The sequence below is a fragment of the Oryx dammah genome, unplaced genomic scaffold, assembly GCF_014754425.2.
Source record: "Oryx dammah isolate SB20612 unplaced genomic scaffold, SCBI_Odam_1.1 HiC_scaffold_4, whole genome shotgun sequence".
Classification (NCBI taxonomy): domain Eukaryota; kingdom Metazoa; phylum Chordata; class Mammalia; order Artiodactyla; family Bovidae; genus Oryx; species Oryx dammah.
The window spans coordinates 16,301,158-16,327,720 of record NW_024070188.1 but is presented as its reverse complement, the minus strand read 5'-3'; the positions used below and the strand labels follow the sequence as shown (position 1 = coordinate 16,327,720).

General features: G+C 35.7%; 1 protein-coding gene across 1 annotated transcript in view; it reads right to left on the bottom strand.

Annotated features, from left to right (window-relative positions):
• Positions 1-581: 581 nt before the first annotated feature.
• The window catches only part of SERINC1 (serine incorporator 1), a 34,429-nt gene continuing 8,447 nt past the window's right edge, over positions 582-26,563 (bottom strand). Inside the window, exons 2-10 of the mRNA XM_040239020.1 lie at positions 17,035-17,196; positions 14,153-14,322; positions 7,933-8,012; positions 7,582-7,719; positions 5,655-5,824; positions 5,457-5,547; positions 3,787-3,931; positions 3,442-3,672; positions 582-2,123 (exon numbers count right to left, since the gene is read on the bottom strand). Coding sequence (XP_040094954.1) covers positions 1,988-2,123; positions 3,442-3,672; positions 3,787-3,931; positions 5,457-5,547; positions 5,655-5,824; positions 7,582-7,719; positions 7,933-8,012; positions 14,153-14,322; positions 17,035-17,196 — 1,323 coding nt within the window. The 3' untranslated portion in view covers positions 582-1,987. The remainder of the gene's footprint in view (positions 2,124-3,441; positions 3,673-3,786; positions 3,932-5,456; positions 5,548-5,654; positions 5,825-7,581; positions 7,720-7,932; positions 8,013-14,152; positions 14,323-17,034; positions 17,197-26,563) is intronic.

Genomic DNA, 26,563 nt, shown 5'->3' with positions numbered 1-26,563 from the left:
TGTCTTAAAACATGGTATATCTTTCCATCTTTTTTTGTCTTCATCTCCTTCATCAGCGTCTTAAGGTTTCAGAGTACAGGACTTTTGCCTCCTTAGGTGTTTTATTCTTTCTGATATGAATGTAAGTGGGATTATTTCTCTAATTTCTCTTTCTGGTATTTTGCTGCTATGGGATTAGAACATTGTTTTTAATAAGTTTTTTTTTTTTTTTTAATACTGAAGTGTCAGAAAAAAAGCAGCATCAATTGGCATCTCAGGAAAAAAGGCCTGGAGGACACAGAAGTCTAGAATATCTATCAAATGAATTAAAATTATTCTCCAAACTTAACTGGTCTAGTTCTTCTAGGAGAATAACACTTACATTACCTTTGAGATCCACTTCAGGGGTTATTAACAGAGAACCAAAAGGTGGTATTTACCACCTTAAAAACAATTCAGTTTTTTCAAGACAGAAAATGGTCACTAAACCCTCCAATGTCAGTTTTTTTTTAATATACACAGGAAGAAAGTAGTTTGGAGTATTACACCACCTAAATTTGCTAAAATTATATTCTCCAGAATTTAAAAGAATGTACCACACATTTTCTCTGAATTCATTTATTTAAAGATAAAACAGCCGTTTGAGATCATGGAATACAATACCAACACAATAAAAGGTGAGGAATTGTTATATTTTGCTTACATTAATAAATATCTTAAAAGAAGCAAATGTAAATTTTAAGATTTAAGACACTAATGACACAACTAAGAGATTCTATCTAAGTTAACAGTGATACTGCTTGATTTTCAAGTTGAAAGATTTTTAATAATCTATATATTTCAATTAGGTGGCAGCAAATAGAAAAGCATCTTTTGAGCTGAATAGTATACTGTTAAGCAGGAGTTTATTTTACAGCAGTCCATCATTCTCCTGGCCTCAGTTTGTGTAGAAGGCATACTAGACATCAGCAATTCACATCACATAGATGATCTACCACTCACAATGGTGCAAAATCTATTATGCATATATTTGAATAGAAATTATTTTTGAATTCCAGAAAAAAATGCCATTTGTGTTTGACAGATGTGGGATTTCCCAGTTTTGCCACTGGTTAGCTATCTGAGCCTCAGTTTCTTCACTGTTAAACTTTTGACAGAACAGGAAAAAACTGCAAAATAGGCTTTAGTAGCCTTGAGTTTATCAGCTCTGATTTTCAAAACAAACTTGCAAAGTGATTTTCAACCTCCTTCTAACCTATGATTATCCTTTTCTAAAGGATATCCTTGTCCAAATCCTTCTCAGAGTTCCTAACTTCTCCACTGAACACATTTTAACACATCTGCATGTGTTTATAATGACCAAAACAAAGTTCATTATGTTATTATGAAAGACTACCTGTACTCAGGGAACATTACAACCTACCTGGGTATTCAATTTAGTACCCACCACTAGCAAATCTCTGAAAATTCTGTGTCTCCGTCTCTACCATAACCTACACTGTTGTCAATCAAATACTCCATACCTGTGTATGTTTGTTACCTTCATATCATATCAAGGGAAAAATCTCAAGTTTTTAGAAAACTGGCATTTGTGACTTGTTTATACAATTTTTACAATTTTAGGACAGCCATGTTCTTTGCAGTATCCTGTAGGACAAGGCATCAATTATTTCAAAAGGCAGCCATACACTTTTCGTATTTTTCTAAAACAGCAGTTTTGTTTTTACTCTTTTCACAGGTACAGAGCATAGAATAAACCTAACAATGTCCACTTCTCCTAACTTAGCACCAACATACTCATACAACTCTTGATTCATTCTAAAACGCATACTGATGCGCTTGGCAAGACTATAATGAATAAAATGGCAAGCGGTAAATCTAATTCATGCCAGAAGACTGGAGAAGTTACATGGGAAGCACACACATACACAACTTCACAAAAGTTGGGAATACTGCTGATTTCAAATAAATGATGATCAAAGTGAGACTTCCATGCCTCAAGTCCCATTCAGTCAAAATCACGATTTGTAAGAACAAGTGGTGCCACCAGTGTCCAAACATACAGCACAATGCCAATCCAACTAGAAGAGATTTTCACCCAGACAGCTGTCCACTGACTTTTCATCTCACGAGAAGGCTCATACCTAATATTTAAGGAAAACAGAAAGCAGAGAGAAGTTGGATTACTGGTCATCAAGCCAGCAGGTTTCCTTATTTTAGAAGTATTCTTTGTATATAATCTGTTATAACAGATATATAGTGGCTGGATTATCTCTGTTGCCTTGTTTTCCATACCACTTTGACAGCTAATATAAAGGTTTAAAAAAAATCTCCTTTAAGGGAGTAGAAGGCATAGGCATGTGAAGTAGTTCCTTTACATAATACTGAGAGAATCTTTATGTATCTCTGGCTCACTAATTAATGAGACAGCAGAGAAATGGAGTGTGACCTCTGGATAAATGAAACATTATTTAACAAAGACTTATCAATTCTAAACTGTACAAAGAACATAATTTCTTCAAAGTATATGCACGAGCTCCCTCCACCTTCTCAGATTTAAGAAACTGGGAAGGAAATATATCCCAAATTTAGCTGATTTTTATGTTGATGAAATGTAACAAAAATACTTTTCATCTTTAAAATTTACTATTATTACCCGACAGCCAAAGCTGTGAATTACTGAGAATTATTTGGAATAGTTCTTGTACCTTAATATGCTGCAGTGTAGGAGTTTTTAAGTATATATATATTTTCAATAATAAATGGCAGCAGAGGCTGATCTCAAACAAATGAATCTTTTTTTTTTTTAACATCTTTTGCTGGTATTCAAAGTTTTCTTACAAATTGTTAAGGATATTATGTATTAAAGAGTATTAAAAATAGAACTACCCTAACTATACAGTTCAACTTGAATCTTAAATCTTTCAGCAATCCTTTGAACTAAATCAGAATTTTTAAAGACAAAATATAAACCACTACCTTCCTCTTAACAAAAAGAGATTTATCAGTTTTGAAGTGATATAAAAGCAGAAATTAGTTTTAAAGGATCCTAAGAATCCATCTATGTTAATGTATTCACACTTCAATTTTGAAATCATCAAAGCTTTTAATGACAAAATTTGAACAAAAACAGTTAAAAAAAGGTATCTTTTTCTACACTATGTTGGGAACTAGTTAGTCCGTATTAGAAATCACTGTGTTTGATCCCTGTCAACATGTACTTCCCTAAGCAATGTGGTAGCTTCGTGAACTTTATTTCAATCTTTTAAGATCTGGAACTATTTTAATGATTATTATTGCTAAAGCAAGGAAAGTCTGCATTTCTCATACTGATCTCACTATTCATTTAAATTTTGAAATATATTGGAGGATAAAAAGTACTCAATACCACGTTTTTACAATGGAATCACAAAAAAAGCCACCCAAATTTCCACATGGAAAGTTTTCATAAAATATAAGTACCTGTACCAGTTGGTAAGGGTCATCATGATATAAAGCGAAGCCAGGAAGAGCATGAAGTGAAAGAAGGAGTAACTGTAAGTGACACCATCCCTTTCATTATCTATGGCTCTGTGAACATCATCACCATCCTCAAGTGATCCCTCATTTCTGCCTCCACCATCTTCTATTAGTGTTGATTCATCACTTGTTAGAGTCAGTTTATTAACCTGACTATTGTTTGAAGTACGGATGCTACATGAAAGACAGTTTAAAAAGAAAGAAAAAAAAGGAATTTAAACACAACATTCATATATGAATAATAGCTGGACTTCGCTTCAAAAAAATAAAACCCATAATTTTTCCTACCTTGAGTAAAATACACACAGTAAAAAGAGGATTAGTCCAATAATTCCTTGAGTATGCCACCACTGTACAGACTGCCCCTCCTTCGGGATAGTGCTTGTTGTATTATATCCAATTATGTTCAGTAGACTTGGGTTACATTCTGTTTCTATAATGTAAATTAAGGTCAAATTAAAATGTTAGAAAAGTACAATAAATTTTTCAGAGGACAGTGTAGTTCCTTTTAACTCTATACACTGGCAAACTAAAAAAACTGTTAGAAAAAGGCACAAACAAAATAAGACAACTTGTATTTATTAATAATGAGACCTTTTACATTATATAATGCTAGTTTTATCGAACTGGTTGAAAAGCAATTTCATTTTCAACCTCATGCAGGAATTGAGACATTTAAGCTTTTTACTGATCAGGAAATTGGTGAAATTTAGTAAATTTTTTACTTTATAGTAAAGCTCAAGCAGAGTTAAGAATAAAATTCAGATATCCTAAACTAAGATGCACTGTGTTTTCTGTTATATACTATGAAATAACAATAGTGATTTTATGAAGTTTATCAACTTGTCAAACTACATTGTTATATAAGCAAGATAGTTTACACATAAAATCAGTTACTAGAATTTTAGCAAATAGTTTGTGGAAATGAGTACAAAAATCATAGTGACCTAATGCTTATTCAGCCTCTCAACTCTTGTAAGAAAGAATTAAAACAGGGTTGGTATTCACTTAAGTGTCCCAAATATGTTTTTTACCTCCCACAATGCCAGATATGTCAATTGCCACCTTATCACTGAAAAATGATTTTTACCTTGAAGCCCCTTGTCTAAGGATAATCCCTAAAGCAAATTCCTATTAATTTTTTTCTAGACACTTACTGGACAAAAAGAAGGAATCTTTCTCTAGTACACTAAAAAAACTCTTTTTTTCCAACTAGTGATAAAGCACCTATGAAATTTATAAATGGAATGAAATCTAAGAGTCAGAAAACTTTTTTCTGTCAAAAATTCTGTAATTTTTCTGAGGAAACGAGACCATTTTTTCCCTTTTCAAAAAATAGTTTAGTTGACCCTTGAACAAGCAGATTAGCAGTACCAACCCACAACACAATTGAAAATCTGCATGTTACTTTATGGCTGGCCTCTATATTCCAACTTTTCATACTAGCAATTTTGTATCTATGGATTCAACCAAATGCAGACTGTACTGCAGTACATTTATTTTCCAATTTGTTTCACCCCAAATAACATATATGGGCTTATACTTCCACAAAATGCAGTAAAACTGGCCTATGAAAAGATTACAAAGACCAATTATATTCACCTGTACAGTAATCACAGACAAAAAGAACTTTTAAAAATCTATACTAATTAAAACAAACTCGACAAACATTTTAATAGTTTTTAATTTTACATATACTATCACATGCACCATAGAAATCAGGTATATTTCTTAAAATTTTCCTATAATTTCTTATAGTTTTGTTAGTGAAGGAAGAAACTAAGGGAAAAAATATAGCAGTACATCAAAGAAGAAAATGGTATTATATGAGAATGGAAATAATATTTCCATTCTCTTCATTCCTCTATGAGCTTAATTTTACAAAACTACAATCTGTGAAAAAGAGAAAAGCTTGTGGGATTCATGAAAAGAAGCAAATGCAAGCAAACAAAACATACCCGGTTCATTGGTCATAGCAGACCATGTCAAATACACTGTGTAGACTGTGATCACTGAAGACTGTAACAGACCAGATCTTGGTTGTGATTCCTACAAAAAAATAATTAAGCAAAACAGAAAAACGTTGCAATCATTCAAGATTTAGGAAACCTTAGAAAAACCGAAGCTTCATAAAGAATGAACTAATCCAAGCTTACTTGGATTTTTGGCAGTATGGACATTATAGAAGCACCAAGGCAGAGGAGCATGTTGACACTGATGAATGCTTTATTTTCTGCACAACTGGCTGGATGAGTATAGTAAACAAAAAACAGGACGATAGCAACTAAAGACAGCAGATAATTCAGGGCTGTAGCTGATAACAATGCTGTGAAAGAAATACATTTTGACAGTTAGATTTTCTCACTAATATTAGGAATGAGGCATATGACTTGCTTTAAAAACAATCTTATTTTATTCAAAAATATTATTTTAAGCAACATTTTATCAGCATTACACAGTCTATAAAAGCAGATAAAGATTTAATTCTGGCCTCTACCACATGAAGACTTTTGTAGCCTTTACACCTGTGCGTGCAAGCTCCGTCATGTCTGCCTCTCTGCAACCCCATGGAACTTCTGTCCATGGAATTTTCCAGGCAAGAATACTGGAATGGGTTGCCATTTCCTACTCCAGCCTTTACACATAGCTCACTATTATGATGCATTTTAAGGGTAATAAAATAATATGATCTTCATTTAAAGTAACATTACATACAGAGTGTCCAAAACACATTCAGATACATTAGCCATTATTTTCAAAATACCGAAAATTAACTAGGAGAATATTACTCAAGGTTTTTAAGTTATATCATTCAGTTGTAAACAGCACATTAAGAAAATTATTTAGTTAATGCTAAGCCCACAGAACAATGCTTTGCTTTATCAACTAAAATCTTAAAAAAAAACTATTCAAGTTGTCATTATTTAATACGACAACCTAAGTTTCTTCTATCACACACACACTTTTAATTTTCATGCCAACGTATGCTTAATACAAATGTATTCATGTAGATGTGACTAACAAATACCCTATCAGACAAATATTTATTGAATACCTACAACGGCCCTGGGGATACAGCAGGCAACAGAGCCAGAGACTCTTACATTAGATTTAACATTAAAAAAATGAAACATTCTGTGTAAGTAAATTTTCCAAATGATTAAAGCTTATTTCTTTGAATATCAAATTCTTTAACCACTGAGATCAAATATCACAAACTAGTTGTATGAAAGAAAATATGAATATAGCAGATATGCTGACTTAGTTTTCACTGATTTAAAATATTTTAAAAATATTTTTTAAATATTTACAATATTTTTTAGCTGACGCTCAGACTATTTCACATAAAAATCCAGATCTATGGGTTCTTTTGAAAAACTTCAGAAAAATTAAGCAACACTGGGCTCACATTTCCACAAGGCAATTACTGGATGGAGCTAAGCAGTGTAATGGCCTCCACACTCTAATTCAGCACAGTCCCTTTCATTTGCAAAAGGACTGAAAATGCAGTTTCTCCTCCCTCATTTGTGTCACCTGTTGTAAGCACCCGGAATTTGATTCTTGTTTTAGAGTAAACCATAGGACTCAACCTCATCATTATAGACACACATTACATACACTATGATAATATAAAGGTGTCACACATAAAGGCATTCTTTGCACTTACATAAAATGCTTCAGAGTTGTTTCTTTTTCCTGCTTGCTGATGTTTCAGAATTGTACCACTGTTTGTTAGATCATCTATTTCTAGTAGTCCTCATCGCTTTAATATTTTACTTTTTACCCTTTTACTTAGAAGCCTCCTAGGAAATTAGGCTATAAAATATACATATACTCAGCAATATGCTTTGGAAATTCTATTTTAGCCATTCCCAGTCTTTTGGATGATTGCCTCATTCTTGGGTTTGTTCCTAGTTGACATGCAACATACAATGTGACAGGATGCCACTCACAAACTTAAACTAAAAAAACCTCTTCACAGTAAATTCTACCATAAAAATCATGACTTCCCCACAGTCTACTACCTGCTTTACTTTCAAAGTTCAACTATCCTGAAGATGTTCTATAAGACAAAAAACTTACCCGCATACCAACATCTCGAGTTCCCCTCTTCCATTTTTTCAACCCATGATTCATTCCACGAATGGGCAAAATCAATGAGTAAGACTAGCTGTATGAGAATGAAGCAAAAGGCACCTGCCATGCCTACATAAAACCACACTGAAAGGAGAAAAAAATTAAAAAAAATCACAAGTGAATGACTGCTTCACTTTTTATTGTTTCCACAATCAATACACTGAAAGAAAAATAAAATTTTACATAGATGTCTTGACTGAGGAAGGAAAACACAAATAGTTACAGTTCCAGGCAACAATTATTTTTAATTTCCTTATAAAATATCAACATCACACAAAGAAAAAAAAGATTTCTTACCAGTTGTAAAAGTTCCTTCTGGAATGAAGAAGGCCCCAATAATAATTGCAATTGCTGCAGCAAATTTAAAGAACCAGAATCTAAAACAAATTATTTTTTATTAGTAAATAATTCATTCAACAAGGGGTTTCATATATGAAATCTTTTGAGAGCTGCTCTTAAAAAATAGCTACACTTTATTGTGACTACTCTATTCCACCTGAGGATATCCTGAAAACAAGACACCACATGTCAATTATTTTGTTGTGTTGTTGTCTGGTCACTCAGTGTCCAGCTCGTTCTACAAACCCATGGACTACAGCCGACCAGACGCCTCTGTTCATGGCATTTTCCAGGCAAGAATATGCAAGGGGTTGCCATTTCCTTCCCCAGAGGATCCTCCTCATCCAGGGATCAAACCCACATCTCCTCCACTGGCAGGGAGATTCTTCACCACTGAGCCACCAGGGAGGCATGGCTGTTTTAATTCATTCTAATAAATGAGAATATTAGATGCATTTCACAGGTTTACTTAAATGAGTGAGATAATATATGGAAGTGTAAATAAGGTACACTGTACAAAGGAATAGCTTTTGAAGACACAAAAGTCTGGAAAACATATTTCCAGTAGCAAGTCAGATGAACTGAAAGAACCAGAAAAGACATAATATCTTAAGAATTCTAACACAGAAAGAGTAGGAAATGCAAAGGAGGTGTCCAGAATCAAAAAAAAACCCGCAAAGTAACAGATTAATAACTCCAGCTGAAGACAACTAGCAAAGATTTGAGGTGTCTGATACTTCATATATGAAAGCAGCAATGCAAAACTATAAGGAATATGAACACTTCACCACCAGAAGATAACGATTATCCTACAATCACTGCTCATAAAGGCATAAAAATCTTGCAATCTAGCAGATAAAGAATTCAAGATAGTTGTTCTGAGGAAACTCAATGAGCTACAAGAAAGTACAAAAATAATTCAATGAAAACAAGCAAAAAACACTAAATTTAACCAAGAGATAGAAATCATAGAAAAGAACCAAATATATTCTGAAGCTTAAGAATTCAAGAAAAGAAATGAAAAAAAAAAAAAGTAATAGAGATCTTTAGAAGTGAAAGTGAAGTCGCTCAGTCGTGTCCAACTCTATGCGACCCCATGGACTGTATAGTCCATGGAATTCTCTGGGCCAGAATACTAGAGTGAGTAGCCTTACCCTTCTCCATGGGATCTTCCCAACCCAGGGATTGAACCAGGTCTCCCACATTGCAGGCAGATTCTTTACCAGCTGAGCCACAAGGGAAGCCCAGAGATCTCCAGAAGGGTAGATCAAATGGAAGACAGAAAAAGTGGACAGGCATTTTGATATAACCCAATCGGGGTGAACTGAGAAAAAAATGAAAAAGAGGGAAGAAAGCCTCAGTAATATATGGGATTTAAATATTAGAATGATCAGGGTTTCAGAAGAAGAGAAGGGGGCAGAAAGTTAATTTAAAGAAATAATATCTGAGAACTTCCTAAATCTGGACATGAACATCAAAGTTCACAAAGCTAGTAAGATCACAGTATCATCTCAATGCAAAAAAACCTTTAGGATGAAACTGTCAAAAATCAAATACAAGAGAATCCTAAAAGTAGCCAGAGGGGTCCAAAGAAAGAGATTCTGATCTACAAAGTAATTTCCGTTAGGCTCTCAGTGGATTTCTTAGAAAATCTATAGGCCAAGAGAGAGCAGAGTGACTCTGACATACTCCAAGTGTTGAAAGGAAAAAACCACCAGCCAAGATTACTCTGTCCAGCAAAGTTATCCTTCAGATATGAAAGAGAAATAATGCTTTTCCTAATCCTAAATCCAAAGAATTCACCACCACTAACCTGTCTTGTAAAAAATGGTGAAAGGAACTCTTCAGACTGAAATGAAAAGACACTAATTAATAACACGAAAGCCTACAAAAGCATACAACACACTGGTAAAAGTAAATACACATATTCATAAAAGTCTAATTCTTTAACAGGGTGGTGTGTTAAGTGAACTATAGTAAAAAGATTTTTAAAAGTATTAAAAAACAATGAGTATTATAAAAGGTAAATTGTGACATCAAAAAAATAAAAGAAATAAATATGTAGGGCTATTTTATGCATTTCAAGTTGCTATCTGCTCAAAATTAACTTTTATCTATAACATGTTTTATGTAACCCTCATGGTAACCACAAAGCAAAAAGCTAGAGTAGATAAGATAGAGAAGCAGAATATACCACTGGTTTACAAAGAAAATCACCAATTTACAAAGGTGTTAACAGAGAAAAAAGAAACGATGAAAATACAACCAACCAGACAACAATGACCAACATATGGCATTAACAAGTCCTTACAAATCAATAATTATGCTAATGGAGTGAATTTGCTAACCAAAAGCCAGTGGCTGGATGAATAAAACAAACTGAAAAAGACAAATGGAATCACATTTGTGGATGTGAAAAATAGTTAAGCCACCTTTCGATTCAAAGTACTCCCTATAAAAATTTCAATGTCATTTACAAAAACTCAGGAAAAAAAAATCCTGAAGTTTGTATGTAACTTCGAAAGACCCCAAATAGCCAAATCAGTCATGAGAAGGAAGAACAAAACTGGAAATATCACACTTACTCCTTTCAAACTATACTACAAAGCTATACTAATTAAAACAGTAATAACATAAAAAATAGACACACAGATCAACGGAACAGCCGAGAAGGCAATGGCAACCTACTCCAGTACTCTTGCCTGGAAAATATCAAGGACGGACCTGGCAGGCTGCAGTCCATGGGGTCTCAAAGAGTTGGACATGCCTGAACAACTTCACTTTCATGCATTGGAGAAGGAAATGGCAACCCACTCCAGTGTTCTTGCCTGGAGAATCCCAGGGACAGGGGAGCCTGGTGGGCTGCCATCTATGTGGTTGCACAGAGTCGGACATGACTGAAGCAACTTAGCAGCAGCAATGGAACAGAAGAGTAATAAACCCTTGCATTTTGGATCAACTAATATTTGACAAGGGAGTCAAGAATATTTAGTAGGAAAGGACAGTATCTCCAACAGTTTCGGGAAAGCCATTAATAACCACATACAGAAAAATGAAACCAGACTCCTTTCTTACACCATTCACAGAATCGACTCAAACTGAATGGAAGACTTAAACACACTTAACACATTATTGGAGAAGGCAATGGCACCCCACTCCAGTACTCTTGCCTGGAAAATCCCATGGATGGAGGAGCCTGGAAGGCTGCAGTCCACGGGGTCGCTAAGGATTGGACACGACTTGAGCAACTTCACAACTTCACTTTCACTTTTCACTTTCATTCACTGGAGAAGGAAATGGCAACCCACTCCGGTGTTCTTGCCTGGAGAATCCCAGGGACAGCGGAGCCTGTTGGGCTGCCGTCTATGGGGTCGCACAGACTCGGACACGACTGAAGTGACTTAGCAGCAGCAGCATCACATTATTGACTGGAGATGTATTAACATGTCTTTTGTTACCCGAATGTTACTGACTAGGAGACGAATCATATGCTTTTAGAGAGCCATACAATTAACATCACAGTGTTTAGTTAAAGCTTAAAACTGATAAAGGCTCATTACAGACTTATGATTGTTGTTTTCATTCACATTTCCTTGTTAGGGTTCTGCTCCAATTTTGTGTATGTTATAAATACAAGCTTATGACCATAAAATTTTCAAAAATGATGCATAACGAAATTTTGAACAAAGAAGAATTTTTTGGTGACTTTTATGCAGATACTTTTCTCTGACTGTCCAAGCAACATAAATACTAGTATCTCAGAAGATGACAGTTCTTCAGAATATAGTTCTGACTCAGGCAATATGAATATTAGACCAACAAAAAGACAAACTAAACCTTAGTGACTGATTCTGACATGCAAAGTGAAAATGCAATGCATGATGCTTTTTTACAGGTGTGCAGGTGTAACTATTGAATGTAATAATCTGCAAAGTGTTAATTAAATAACAGAACTGTCAGGTCAACAAAAATAAACATCGCCAGGCACAGGTCTATGTTTCCAGGAAAAATCCCCTAGTCAGTGAGTTAAGATCTGATACCATAAAAGTTACTTGGAAGATACTGATACTGGGAAGAAGAAAATAAGGAAGAAACTCCCTGACATTAGTCTGGGCAATGAGTTTCTGGGGGAGACAACAAAAGTACAAACAACAAGGGTAAAAATCAAACCAGTGGGAATACTTCAGACAAAAAAACCTTCTGCAGAAAAAAACGGAACAATCAACAAAATGAAGAGACAACCTATAGGAGAAAATATCTGCAAACCAAGTATAAAAATGTGGTTAATATCAAATTAAATATATAAAGAACCCATACAACTCAATAATTTACAAAAAACAATTAAAAAATGGACAAAACTAAATATTTTTCCAAAGAAGGCATACAAACGGCAAACATGTATATGAAAAGGTGCTAAACATCATTACTCCTCAGAGAAATGTAAATCAAAACCATGGAATGGCCACCAAGATGGTAAGAAATAACAAACACTGGTGACAGTGTGGTGAAACAGGAATCCTTAGGTACTGCTAATGGGCATGTACACTAATTCAGCCACCATGGCAAACAGTATGAAGGTTCCTGAAAAAATACAAAAATGGAACCGCCACACAGTCTGGCAATCCTACTTCTAGGTATATATCCAAAGAAAGGGAAAACAGGGCACTGACAAGGTATCTGCTCATCCATGTTTACGGCAGAATATTCCTAACTCGCAGATACAGAAACAACCTAAGTGTGCCTCAACAGATGAGCAGAGAAACTGTAGTATAGAGACACAATGGACTATTATTCAGCCACGAGAAAGAAGGAAATCCTATCATTTGCAATAACATGATCCTGATGGACCTTCAGGGAATTATGCTAAAATGAGATAATTCAAATTAAAAAAAAAAATTATATTACCAAAATGTGGAATCTGAAAAAAAAAAAAGTACTTTAAAGTTGCTAAGAGAACAGATCTTAATTGTTCTCATCACAACTAAGAAATATATGTGACATGACAGAAGTGTTAGCTAATATATAATGGTAATCATATTGTAATATATAATACATATGAAATTAACATTTTGTACACTTTAAACCTAACACAATATCATCAATTATATTGCAAAAAAAAAACTATTAGCATAAGAGTGCTTAATACATACTTTGAGAAGAATGTTATCACAGGAAATGATTGTGATAGTCATCCTGTAATGTATTTTGAGAGTTGTTTAAAAATACATTTAATAAAGGTGTTTTAACAGTGCCAAAAAATTAAAATTAAAAATCAAAAGAACCTATGACTAAGAGAATTAAAAAAAAAAACAAAAACTCAACCTGGCACAAAACATCATTTTTCATTAATATTTTATTTGATTCTTCCTGTCTTTGATAGTGTATGTTAATAGATAAACAATATCAGATACTTAGAGCTATTTTTATTTATGGGGTGGAACAGTGATAAAATTCAAAACATTCAATACTGAGTATGAGATGCATTGCTCTGTATTAAAGGCAACTGACAGAAGGGTACCTTGAAGTGTCTAGGTTGTCCATTATAACCATTTAGAATATCAACCACCTTGTTTCAAAGCAATAAAGTTTTTCACTTTGGCTGCACTGCACATGTAAAGAACTGAGTTCAGTTTTATGTAGTGAGATTGGCCTACAGAAGGCTAAGAGGAGGAAGAATAAGCTCATTAGTCACAGATGTGATAAATCTTCTTTTCAGGATGAAAACATAGTTGAACCTTGAACAATGCTAGGGTTAGGGACTCCAACTCTCTGCGTGGTTGAAAATCCACCTCTCACTTACAGTCAGCCCTCTGTATCAGAGGTTCCTCATTTGTGAATTCAGTCAATCAGAGATCGTGGAGTGTGTTAATACCATAGTTATTAACTGTTGGGAAAAAATCTCTAAGTGGACCTGCACAGTTTAAACCTGTTTGTTCACAAGGGTAAACTTTACTAAATATTATGCACAGCAATAAGTGACTCAAATCTACTATTTAGTATTTATATTTCTAAATTCTGACATTCTCTGGTAGAGACAAGAGGATTTTCTTACTTTGTCATTCGTGAACAAAATAATTCTGCAGATTGTTCAAGTTTATTTTAAACTTTCTTTAGACAGACTCAAAATTACTGAGAAGAGACCACCCAGACTTTAAAATGAAGGGATTAAAACACGTACCCATTGTGCACTGCAGCTCTCGGGTCTCTGCTGCTCTTCACTTTGATCATCGAGAGAGAGAGAAGAAGATAGAAGACAGCCAAGCCAAAGCACAAACGGTACACAGCTTTATAGCCAACCAGAATACTGCAAGGGACCATTCCTTTCTCATTCTCACAAAATCCAGGAATCTGAAAAAACAAGGATTTCTAATCGAGAATTTTTTCAAGGAAAAATGACAATTCTGTGTAATTAAATAGCTTAAGGTTCAGAAAACTGACGTTCGCTTTACAGTTTATGTGGAAATGTAATCATGGTAAGTCTACACACTTTCATAAACAGAAGTTTAACCCTTTTTTCACTTTATATGCACACAGGATAAACTACAAATGCCAGTCCTAAAGTGAATGCTTATTTTAACTTGCAGACTTATTCAAACTTATTCTAAGTTTTTTTTAGAACTTACATTCCACTGTGATATGCTGAATCACATGCATAAAAGAAAAACACAATCAATAAAAGTTTAAAGAACTACAGAGTAATTCAATCAGTTTCTAAATACTAAAGAGAACAATGATGGCTTTTCAAAGCCAATGCTATTAAATTCATTCTGAGATCTGGTCCCTGATTAGTCGCTCAGTTGTGTCCGACTCTTTGTGACCCCATGGACTGTCCATGGAATTCTCTAGACCAGGATACTGGAGTGGGTAGCCTTTCCCTTCTTCAGGGGATCTTCCCAACCCAGGGATAGAACCCAGGTCTCCCACACTACAGATGGATTCTTTACCAGCTGAGCCACAGGGAAGCCTAAGAATACTGGAGTGGGTAGCCTATCCCTTCTCCAGTGAATCTTCCCGACCCAGGAATTGAACCAGGGTCTCCTGCATTGCAGGTGGATTCTTTATCAACTGAGCTATCAGAGATAGAATTGGATTAACAGCAAAAGGGTTGGCTGTATTTTTATTTTTCTAACTTAAAATCTTGATAAAGACTGAAGACCATTTCAGAAAATCACACTGAAAACAGAGTACAAGGAAGTATTTTTAAAATATTTTTAAGTGAAATAAATGAATGAAACAAACTAATAGTTTCAACGAAAACCACTCATAAGAAGTCAACTGGTTCCATGACAAAACCATTTTGCTTATACCCAGGACTTAAGTAAAATTAACTGAGCATCTATTTATGGCATGTACAATGCTACATTCACAACTGTGATAAGCTAATTTTCCAAACTTACATGATTTTTCTTTACCCCAAAGTCAATCACAAGAAGATAATCATGGTTTAAAATGCAAGTTATCTAACATAAATACATTCTCAATCTCAAATTTTCTATTGTCATTCATCTTTCCTTGGAGGAAAACTTACTTTTATATGCTGTCTCTTGATCACATTCTCTCTCATCTCTTACGAGTTAGATCCCTTATGACTTCTCAAAAAGCAAATGATTAAATCTCTCCATTCTAAAAATGTTTTAAACTCAGCCTCCCTCTAAGACTTGCCATCTTTATCACAAAGATCCTCAAATTAGCAGTTTATACTCACTGGATATGTCTCCTCACAGCCATCTAACTTTCCCTCCCAAACCTCCTAGGTCCAGCATTCTTAAAACTACAGCTTTTTTAAGACACTAGACATATACTGGTTGTCAAATCCAATGGCTACTACTTAATCCTCACACTCCTTCACACCATTTTTACAGACATTACCCTGTCATTCTCAAAGCTCTGTTCCTAAGATCTACAAAACATGTTTTGGGTTCGCTTCTTTCACTGTTCCTTTAGAGCTTCCGTTTCTCCACCAACCCCCTTCTGTCAAAGTTCTAGCTCTGCTCACTCCAAATGGTCCTCCTCTTCAGCATATGCTGCCACAGTTTGAATTTCATCTCTTTCCCTGGTTTGACTGACACACTCGAATTTTCCACTTCCTGTTGGACACATACAGAGATACAAACGTAGTGATGTACCACCAAGCCAACATACTATGAACTGAACTAGGTTATATCCTCCCCATCTTCTTTCACAACCTGACTCCCTGGTGCGGGGGCGCAGGGGGAGGGCGGAGGGCAGGGCAGGTGATAAGTTTAATAAAATACCTTTTCTTTCTTTTTCTTAGTTAACAGCAACAGTTTCCTCTCAGTTATCTAGGATCAGAACCTCGTTACTATTATTCTATCACTGCCTATATTGAAATCCAGATCCAGTCAATTCTATGTTCAGGGAATCTATTTCAGGCACTCGATGCCCTTCTTGATTACATCATTTTAACAGCCTCTACACTTAACTGCTTGCCTTTTTTCCTAATTATCGTATAAATCTTCCTAAGGCATACATACTTGGCTCAAAAGCTTTTATCCTCATTCTGCTTCCTGTTTTTCAATTTCTGTACATAAAAATTTCTTGATTCTTAGAATGCCACTTTTTCCACGAGACCCACAGCAATTCTGACATTTCCCTGGCTGAAAATGATCTATTTCCACTTATTATCACAGCACACTTTTCTGCACCACCATCACAATCTCATAAACCACTTTTAGTGTTTGTCTTTCCTAAATAATTATGAACTACTAAAACTGGGATTAAGTATCATCTTCCTTTTTACAGTATTCTGTTTCCAACACACTGGAAGCAATTTTATGCATAAACATACTAAAGGTTCAAGCTTCCCAGGTGGCACTAGTGGTAAAGAATCTGCCTGCCAATGCAGGAGACCTAAGAGAGGCAGGTCGGCAAGATCCCCTGGAGGAGGGCAGGCCACCCACTCCAGTATTCTTGCCCAGAGAATCCCCTGGGCAGAAGGCCTGACAGATCACAGTCCATAGGGTCACACAACTGAAGTGACTTAGTAGGCGCACACACTAAAGGTTCAGTTAATCATTTAAAAAAAAAAAAAAGACTTGCCTTATTCAGCTGTTCTTCCATTCCAGGTATCAGCATCACACAAGCTACACACACTCCAACAAGCAAAAAAAGCGCGTAGATCAACCTCGTCACAGTGGAGTTATTTCCACTAGGACAGCATCGGCACAGCAGACACGGGGCACTGCCGCACAAACATGGTATCTGGAAAAAGAAGGCTAAAAATCAGTGCAGTTCAAAAGATACGGTGAGCATTTACAGTCTATCTACTCAAAAAAGGAGGAAGTTAAATTGATTAAAAAGTGATCTGGTTCACAAGCTATCTATAAACTATAAACCTTGGTAACTTCTGGGTAAAAATGAAGCAAAATAAAGCAAAAAAAAAAAAAAAGTGCCCTTTATATCAAGCAAAATGAGTAAATTCAGTTAAAAAGGGGGAAAAAATAGCAACAAGACCCAAAGTTTAGCTGAGAAAAGAAATGGAATATTCATTAATTATAAGTGGATCTCCAACTCCTACCTTTTAACCCCCAGAAATCAGGCTGAATTCACAGAAGTCTGAGGTTTCTCAGATACTTCAGAGAAGGAAAAGAAGTAAATTGGTATTCTCGCCTTTTCCCTCTTCGGACTTGGTGGTGGTGATAACCACCAAGTAAAAGTTCCTATTAGAATTAGGCAAAATAGGATTAAAAGAACAAGTGGGGTGAGCTAGCATTCTCTAACAGAATTCCACACTAAACTAGTAGTAGATCCCAGGGGAAAAGGTATCTTCCCGAACATGTGAGGCAAATACCAGTAATGGAATTTAACAATATCTCAGAAAGGCAAAGTGAAAGTACTCTAGTTAACAATTGACCTTAATCCAGGGTGAGCTCCACCATCCACCAGATACCACAGGAAGGGAGTATTGTAGAAGTCAGACACACTACAGTTACCAATATAAGGTAGGATCAGTATTTATGCAAAACTTCAAAAATAAATGGCATGGCAACAACACAAACACACTTTAGCAAAAAATAAACAAACATGCCCCAACCAAAAAAAAATAAAAAGCATTGGAAAAATCCAATCTGAAATAAAACATACCTCAGTAAGAAAAGGAAATTCCCTAAAATTGGTTCACCTGAAGCAAAAAGGAGAGTTCAAACAGAAAAGAACAGAACAAGCTGAAAAAGGACTGCAGGGCTGAGAATGAGAAGGGGAAAAGCCTGCTTAAAAAACTAATTAACAAAACAAAACAAAACTGGAACAAAACAAAAATGCTGAAAATAAAGATCAGGTCAGTTCATTTGCTCAGTCATGTCCAGCTCTTTGCGACTCTATGAACCACAGCACACCAGGCCTCCCTGTCCATCACCAACTCCCGGAGTCCACCCAAAATATGTCCACTGAGTTGGTGATGCCATCCAACCATCTCATCCTCTGTCGTCCCCTTTTCCTCCCGCCTTCAATCTTTCCCAGCATCAGGGTCTTTTCAAATGAGTCAGCTCTTCGTATCAGGTGGCCAAAGTATTGGAGTTTCAGCTTCAACATTAGTCCTTCCAATGAACACCCAGGACTGATCTCCTTTAGGATGGACTGGTTGGATCTCCTTGCAGTCCAAGGGACTCTCAAACAGTCTTCTCCAACACGAGTTCAAAAGCATCAATTCTTTGGCACTCAGCATTCTTTACAGTCCAACTCTCACATCCATACATGACTACTGGAAAAAGCATAGGCTTGATTAAACAGACCTTTGTTGGCAAAGTAATGTCTCTGCTGAAAATAAAAATACTGATAGATAAATTTTGGATTAAGTACCATAAACTCAGGCCAAGACACAGTAACAGTGACCAGACTTACCCTCCTGCCTTAATCCCTGGGGAAAAATAAGATGAAACAATGGTTTTCCAAACAGTTAACAACAGGCAATTTAGGATACTTAATTTCTAAGAGAGATGAAACAATGTGAAGTCTAGGACTGGCCCAGTTTTTCTGCCTGGGAAGAGCTTCCAGTGTAGGCCAGCAGAGGCCAGCAGTCTACTGAACTGGAGACACAGCTGGGGCAGAGTTGAGAGTTTAGGGAAGTGAAGGCACGTCAACAGTTCACAGGACATAAAAAAATAAAGGAGACAGCTATACTGAGATTGAGCTCTGGAGATCTGCAGAGGCTTGCTTCCATTTCTGTCTTCAGCAGAGCACTGATCAGCACGTGTATTTGATTAAATTCCTCTAGGGGGCAGGGTGGGGTGGTATTACTACCAATCAGAGTGGAAAAAACGTTATAATCCTTGAGTAAAATTATAAGATTTTTACTACACAGTATTGGGGGGGGGGGTGCGGAAGCTGGCCATAAGGCTAAAAAAGCCATTCTAATCTCAACAAAGCCTAAAAGCAAACTTTGAAAAGCTTCTCTTCAAATAACTCACCTAAGTCTAAGAATAGCAAGAATTAAAAAAAAAAAATACAACATATCCAGCTCCCATCAAGGTAAAATTTACAATATCTAACAGCTAATAAGAAATTGGCAGGCATGCCAGTATGGAAAATATAGCTTGTAATGAAGAGCAAAGTCAATAAATAAAAACCGGCCTGAAAATTACACAGATAACTGAATTTAATTATAAAAATGGCATTCCAAAATCACTGAGGACGGTGACTGCAGCCACAAAATTAAAAGACACTCGCCCCTTGGAAGAAAAGCTATGACAAACATAGACAGCATATTAAAAAGCTGAGACATCACTTTGCCAACAAAGGTCCATATGGTCAAACTATGGTTTTTCTAGTAGTCATGTATGGATGCAAGAGCTGGACCATAAAAAAGACTGGAGTGTCAAAAAATTGTTGCTTTCGAATTGTGGTGCTGGAGCAGACTCTCGAGAGGTCCTTGGATTGTAAGGAGATCAAACCAGTCAATCTTAAAGGAAATCAACCCGAATATTCACTGAAAGGAATGTTGATGAAGCTGAAGCTCTAATATTTTGACCATGTGATATGAAGAGCTGTCTCACTGGTAAAGACTAATGCTAGGAAAGATGGAGGGCAGGAGGAGAAGGGGGCGGCAGAGGATGTGATGGTTAGATGGCATCACTGATTCAGTGGACATGAATGTGGGCAAACTCTGAAAGACAGTGAAGGAGAGGGAAGCCTGGTGTGCTGTAGTCCATGGGGTTGCAAAGAGCTGAACACGACTTAGTGACTATGTTACTGTAACTATATTTCATTCGCTCAAGTAGAGTAGAACACAGCATGTCAAAGAGAGACATGGAAGGTTATGTCCATATCAAACTTCTGAAAATGAAAAGTAAAGTATCTGAACCAAAAAGTACACTGCAGAAAAGGCAAATGAACTTGAAGCTATAGCAGAAGAAACAATCCACAATGAAAAAAAGATAAAAAGACTAGAACAAAAACAACAGAGAATCAGTGCTGTCAGACAACTTCAAACAGCCTAATACACGTCAAACTGGGGCTTCTGAAAAGTAGAGGAGACATGAGAGTTCTTTTGAGGAAGTAATTGCCAAAATGTTCTTAATGAAAACTATAAACTCACAGATCCAAGAAACTAAACAAAAACGCAATGAAAATTACACATCAAGTTACATCATAAACTGTTTAGGGCTTCCTTTGTGGCTCAGTGGTAAAGAATTCACCTGCCAATTCAGGAGACACAGGTTTGATCCCTGGGCAGGGAAGATCCCAGGTGCCGTGGAACAACTAAGCCCATGCACGACCATAACTTCTAAGCCTGAGCTTCAGAGCCTGGAAACTGCCACTACCGAGCCCGCATGCTGCAGCTACTGAGGCCCGAGCGTCACAGAGCCCCGTCACTACAACAAGAGAAGCCGCCACAATGAGAAGCTTGTGCACTGCAATGAAGAGAAGCCCCCACTCTCCCAACTAAAGACAAGCCTGGGCAGCAACAAAGACCCAGCACAGCCAAACAGAAATAAATGAAATTAAAAGAAGAAAAATGGTTTAAAAAAATAAACTGCTTAAAAACAATGATAAACAGAAAAAAATCTTAAAAGCAGTCAGAAAATGAAGGTACCTTATATAAAGAAGAAAGATATCAGACTTCTAATAAGAAATATTGCAGTGCAAAAATCAGTACTTAATGAAGAAAACCATAAGTACAGAAGTTCATACTCAGCAAAGATATCTTTGTAAAGACATTTTTAGGCACAGAAAAAAAAAAAAAACCCAAAATAACAAATCTAAACTATCAGAAATGTGAAAAGAAAGTTACACCAGAAATGTGGATTGACATAAAAGAAATGAACAACAACAAAAAAGAAATAGTCAACTGTGCTTTTTTTTTTTTTTTACCTAGAAAAGATTATCTTTTTAAAGCAAAATAGCAAAGTATTCTGGGTGGTAATAACCAAGATGGCAGTACAGTTACTGGATGTGACAGTTAAAGACAGGCTATAAAAGGAGACATTCAACTCTACTGCTGTATAAATTAGAAACAAAATGGATATGACACAAAGGCAGTGTAATAAGTTAAAGACAGATACTATGAACCCTACAGTGACCCTATAGTCTAAAAATGCAAAACAAGGCAATACAGCTAGTAAGCCAAAAGGAAAAAAAAACCACTAAGATATTGCCAATTAATCCAAAATAAGGCAAAAACTAGGGAAAAGAGACCATGAACAGGTAGGATAAACAAAAACCAAATAGAAAGATGGTTGATTTAAGCCCAAACATAATCAATACTCACATTAAGTATAAAGAAACTAAACACTACCAAATAAAAAGCATACTGTCAGATTAAAGAGTTAAGATCCAACCCTATCTTTTCTACAAGAAACCCACTTAAACAAAAAGACAGAACTGGTGGAAAATTATATATATACACGTATGGGTATATATGTGTGTCTGTGTATGTATGTGTATACACACATATACACATAAACACACATACCAGTATCAGACAAAGTAGATTTCAGAGCAAAGAATTTCATCAGGAACAAAGAGGGCCATTTTATAATAAAAGACATACATGGAGATATAGGATATTCATTAAGGAGACATACAACATACAATCCTAAATATTTCTGCATGTAAAAAAGAACTTCAAAATGTATCAAAGAAAAATTATTAAAACTGAAAAGAGTAATAACAAGTCCACATCTATGCTCTTTCATTAACTCAAGTAGGAAAAAACCTCAATATCCATATAGAAAAGCTTAAATAATATCATTAATTGTCTCTGACATTCAGGGAATATTCCATCTAACCAAAGCAGAATAAAAATTATTTTCAAAAACACAGAGAACACTTAACCAAAAAAAGAGCGTATTCTGGGCCATAAAACAAATCTCAAATCTCAATAAATATAATCATACATGTTTTCATGGCCCACAATGGAATTAAATACTGTTCAGTAACAGAAGGATTTATTTCTCCAGAAACTAAATAACACAGTCGAACTCACAAGCAGAAGAGGTCAAAAAAGAAACAGAATGAAAATAAGGTATCAGATTTTTGGAATGTACCAAAAGCAATGTTTAAAAGAAACCTACAGTTTTAAGTGGCTATGTTAGACAAAAATAAATAAATGACCAGAGCTTTCATCTTAAGTTATTAAATGAGCAAATTATAGCCAAAATAGACAAAATAAAAGAAATGATAAAGATAAAGCCATGAGGTAAAAAACAAAAAAGAAGAAAGACAGTGAAGCTAGTTTTAGAAGACCATTATAATTTAGAAACCTACAGTCAGACTGATCACGTTAAAAAAATAGCAAGAAATTGAACATACAAATCCTCAGAACCAGAAATGAGAGAGAAGGTATTATTATCGATCCTGTGAGCATCAAAGGATTATAAGAGAAAATTCTGAGCAATTTTACTGAATAATTCAACAGCTTAGATAAAACAGATAAACTCCATGAAAAATCCAAACTACCAAAAATCATTCGATGAGAAATATATAAGATGAATGGTCCTGTTTCTATTCAAGAAACTGAATTTGTAGTTAAAAACGTTCACAGGCAAAGATAGCCTCACTAGTGAATTCCATTGAACATTTAAAGAATAAATCAAACCAACTCTACCCAGATTCTTCCAGAAAACTAAAGAGGCAAAAAACTGATATAAAATCAAGGAAACAGCATACTGATATCCTTTATTAACATTACAAAAAAATAATAATAATAATCCCTAATATGTCAAGTCAATAATACAAAAAGTATACAAAGATCTCCTGTTCCATTTTGACAAATAAGGAGACTGGAAACCATGACTCCATCCTAAAGAAAAGAAAAAAGCAAAGAGACTCAAAAAATCAACAATTCTTCTAGGATCCATAAGTTAGGTGAGGACACAGGGTAAGTCTGCCCCCCAGGCTGAAAGACAGACAGGGAATCCCCGCTTATTAGTGTCCACAAGTGGAAACTGACTTGAGAACCAGTGTGCAGGAAGGAAATCCTGAAAGATAACAGAAGATCGGCTGGAGCCTCATAGTGGACAAGTCTGAGAGTTAAAAAAACCAGGAAAACCCAGTTAAAGGGCCCTACAAATTTGTGAATTTTACTACTAGTTCAATCAGGTTCTCATAGTAAACATGAGAGAAAAATTCCTTCCAGCTTCTTGTAGGAAAGGAGAGATCCATTTTAAAATATATTAGAACACTTTTTTCCTGAACACCTGACCTTAAGAGAAACTAGTTAAATAGAGTCTAACTTATTTAGAGGATAAATAACCTAGGGGAAGAGAAGTACTCAACTCTAGCTTATTCAAGCCATCCTCTCCCATTTATAGGGGGACGGAGGGGAGACTGAGAAACATTAGGAAGTTCACAATCCAGAGGCATAAGCTTACTAAAAGAGCAAAATCTAATCAGAGAATAATGGAATGTTTCTCTTTCACCCACACCCCACCAGGACACAATCAAGTTCCTTTTACCTGGTACATAGTGTCTGGCTATCAGGAAAATTACTGACATTACAAAAGGCAAAAAACACAATCTGAAGAGACACAGCAAGCGTCAAAACCAGACGTAGCAGAGATGTTAGGTTTATCAAACCAAAAATATAAAACAACATAATATGTTAAGGGTTCTACTGAATAAAGTAGACAGCATACAAGAAACAAAAGTGAAATCCTTCAAAAAAAATATGCTAGAAACAAAAAACAGTAGCAGAAATAAAAAATGCAGACATGGTTGAGGAAATAATTTCTGAGCGTAAGGCTGTATCAATAGAAATTTTCCAAACTGAAAAGCCAAGAGAGTAAAGACTGACATTATGTTCAACAAAATATCCAAGAACTGTCAGGTAACTGCAAATGGTAAAACATAATGTGAATATCACAAGGAAAAGAAATATTTTTTTAAATGACAGACTTCCCCCAAATTAACATCAGACATACACACCCCACCCTCCACAAAAAAAAACAAAACAAAAAAACACCACCAACAACAAAAACCCCTACACCTAGATAAACTGCTTTGAAGCAACAGAAAATACAATATCCTGGAAGAAGCCAGAGGAAAAACACCTTACCTCCAGAGAAACAAAGATGAATTATCAATATATTCAAATTTTCCTCAGACACAATGCAAACAAGAGTAAAGTGAAATATTTTAGAATTGAGAGAAAACAACCCACCAAGCTATAGTTCTATACTCTGCAAATTATCCTTCAAAAGAAGAAGAAATACTTTCTCAAATAAAATGGAATCTGTTGCCAAACTCTAGACTTGCTTGCAAGAAATGTGCAAAATTCTCTAGAGGAGGAAAATAATATAATTCAGAAACTCTAATATAAAATTACTTTTATAAATAAATGTAAAATTAAAACTTACTTTTCTTATTCTTAGTTGAGCTAACTTGCTTGCTCTAAATAAGAGCAACAGTGTATTGTTACATATGCACATGTATGTTATGCCTATACACATACTTCTGTATACATGTGTGTAGACACATAGGCGTGTGTATTTCATGAATGACAGTAACGCAGAAGGGACAGGAGACAGGATTAGGATTGTTTTCCTATTATAAGGTATTAACACTAGCTGTAAAGTGGTATAGCATTTTACTGAAGTGTGTAGTGTCGTAGTATGCTGTTACTTCAAAGTGGATAAGCTGTAAATGTGTATTTCAAATTCTGGAGTGCTACAGACCGAAAATCCTATGACGAAAATCTAGTGCACAAGGTGATGCTGTTATGAGACAGGACCTTTGGGAAGCATTAGGTCCAAAGGGCATAGCCCTCATGAATGAGGTTAGTGCTCTCATAAAGGAGGCAGAGAGAGCGCCTCACCTCTTCAACTATATGAGGACACATCAGCAAGCTGCCATCTGCAACCCTGAAGAGGCCTTCACCAGGTACAAAAGATAGCCATGCAGGCGCCCTAATCTTGGGCTGCCAGCCTCCAGTACTGTGAGAAACAAATTTCTGTTGTTCACATGCCACCCAGCCTGTGGTACTGTTACAATAGCCCAAATGGGCTAATAAACTGGGCAACAACCGAAAAAGAAGTAACACTTCATAAAAGTTAAAAGATGTTTAACTGATATGCTAAAAAGGGAGAGAAAATGGAATCATATACAATGCTTAATTTTAACATCCTTCTCCCCCAACACACAACAGGAAAAACAAGAGCAACAAATAGAAAACAGTAACAAATACGGTCAATACCAGTCCCAATCCATCAGTAATCACCTTGGAGTTCAGGGGCCTAAATTTATTCAATTAAGACAGACTGTCAGAGTGTTCAAAAAACAAGACCCAGTTATACTGTCTACAAGAAATTCACTTTAAATATAAAGACACACAGAATAAAAGCGTGAACACTAAATGAAAGAAGTGTAGCTGCCCGAGTTTCAGGTAGAGCGTACTTCAAAACAAGGAAAGTTACCTGGAATAAAGAAAGACACTACGTAATGATAAAGGGACCCAATTCTCCAGGAAGATGTTAACAATTCTAAATATGTATGCACCTAATGACAGAGCATCAAACCGTGAATGCAAAAAAAGGTAAAACTGCAAGCAGAAACAGATGACTCCCCTGTCACAGTTAAAGAGACTCCAGTATCTCTCAGAAATGGACAGGCTGAGCTAGCCAAAAATCAGTAAGGACAGCTGCGCTCACCACCAATCAAATGGGTGCCTGACATCTCCAGACCACTCTACCCCATAACCAGAGAACACACGTTCTTCTCCAAGATGACATGGAATATTAACTGAAACCACACTGTTGACAATAAAACACACTATCAAACTTGAAAGAGCACTGACTGCTCTCAGACTACAAATCAACTAGAAATCAATAGCAAAATGGTAACTGGAAAATCCCCCAAATTCTTAGAACAATGTACACATCTAAAATAAACATAGAAGTCAAAGAAGTCTCAAGAGAAGTTTTTACAAATCTGAATTAAAATAATAACACAGTTTATAGAAACTTATGGCATGTAGTGAAAGCAGTGCTTTTAGGCAAATTTACAGCACTGAATGCATTTACCAGAAAACAAAATCTAAAATCAATCATCTAAGCTTCCATCTTAGGAAACTAGAAAAAGAAATGCAAACTAAACTGAAAGAAAACAGAAAAAAAGAACCAGACTAGACACCAAT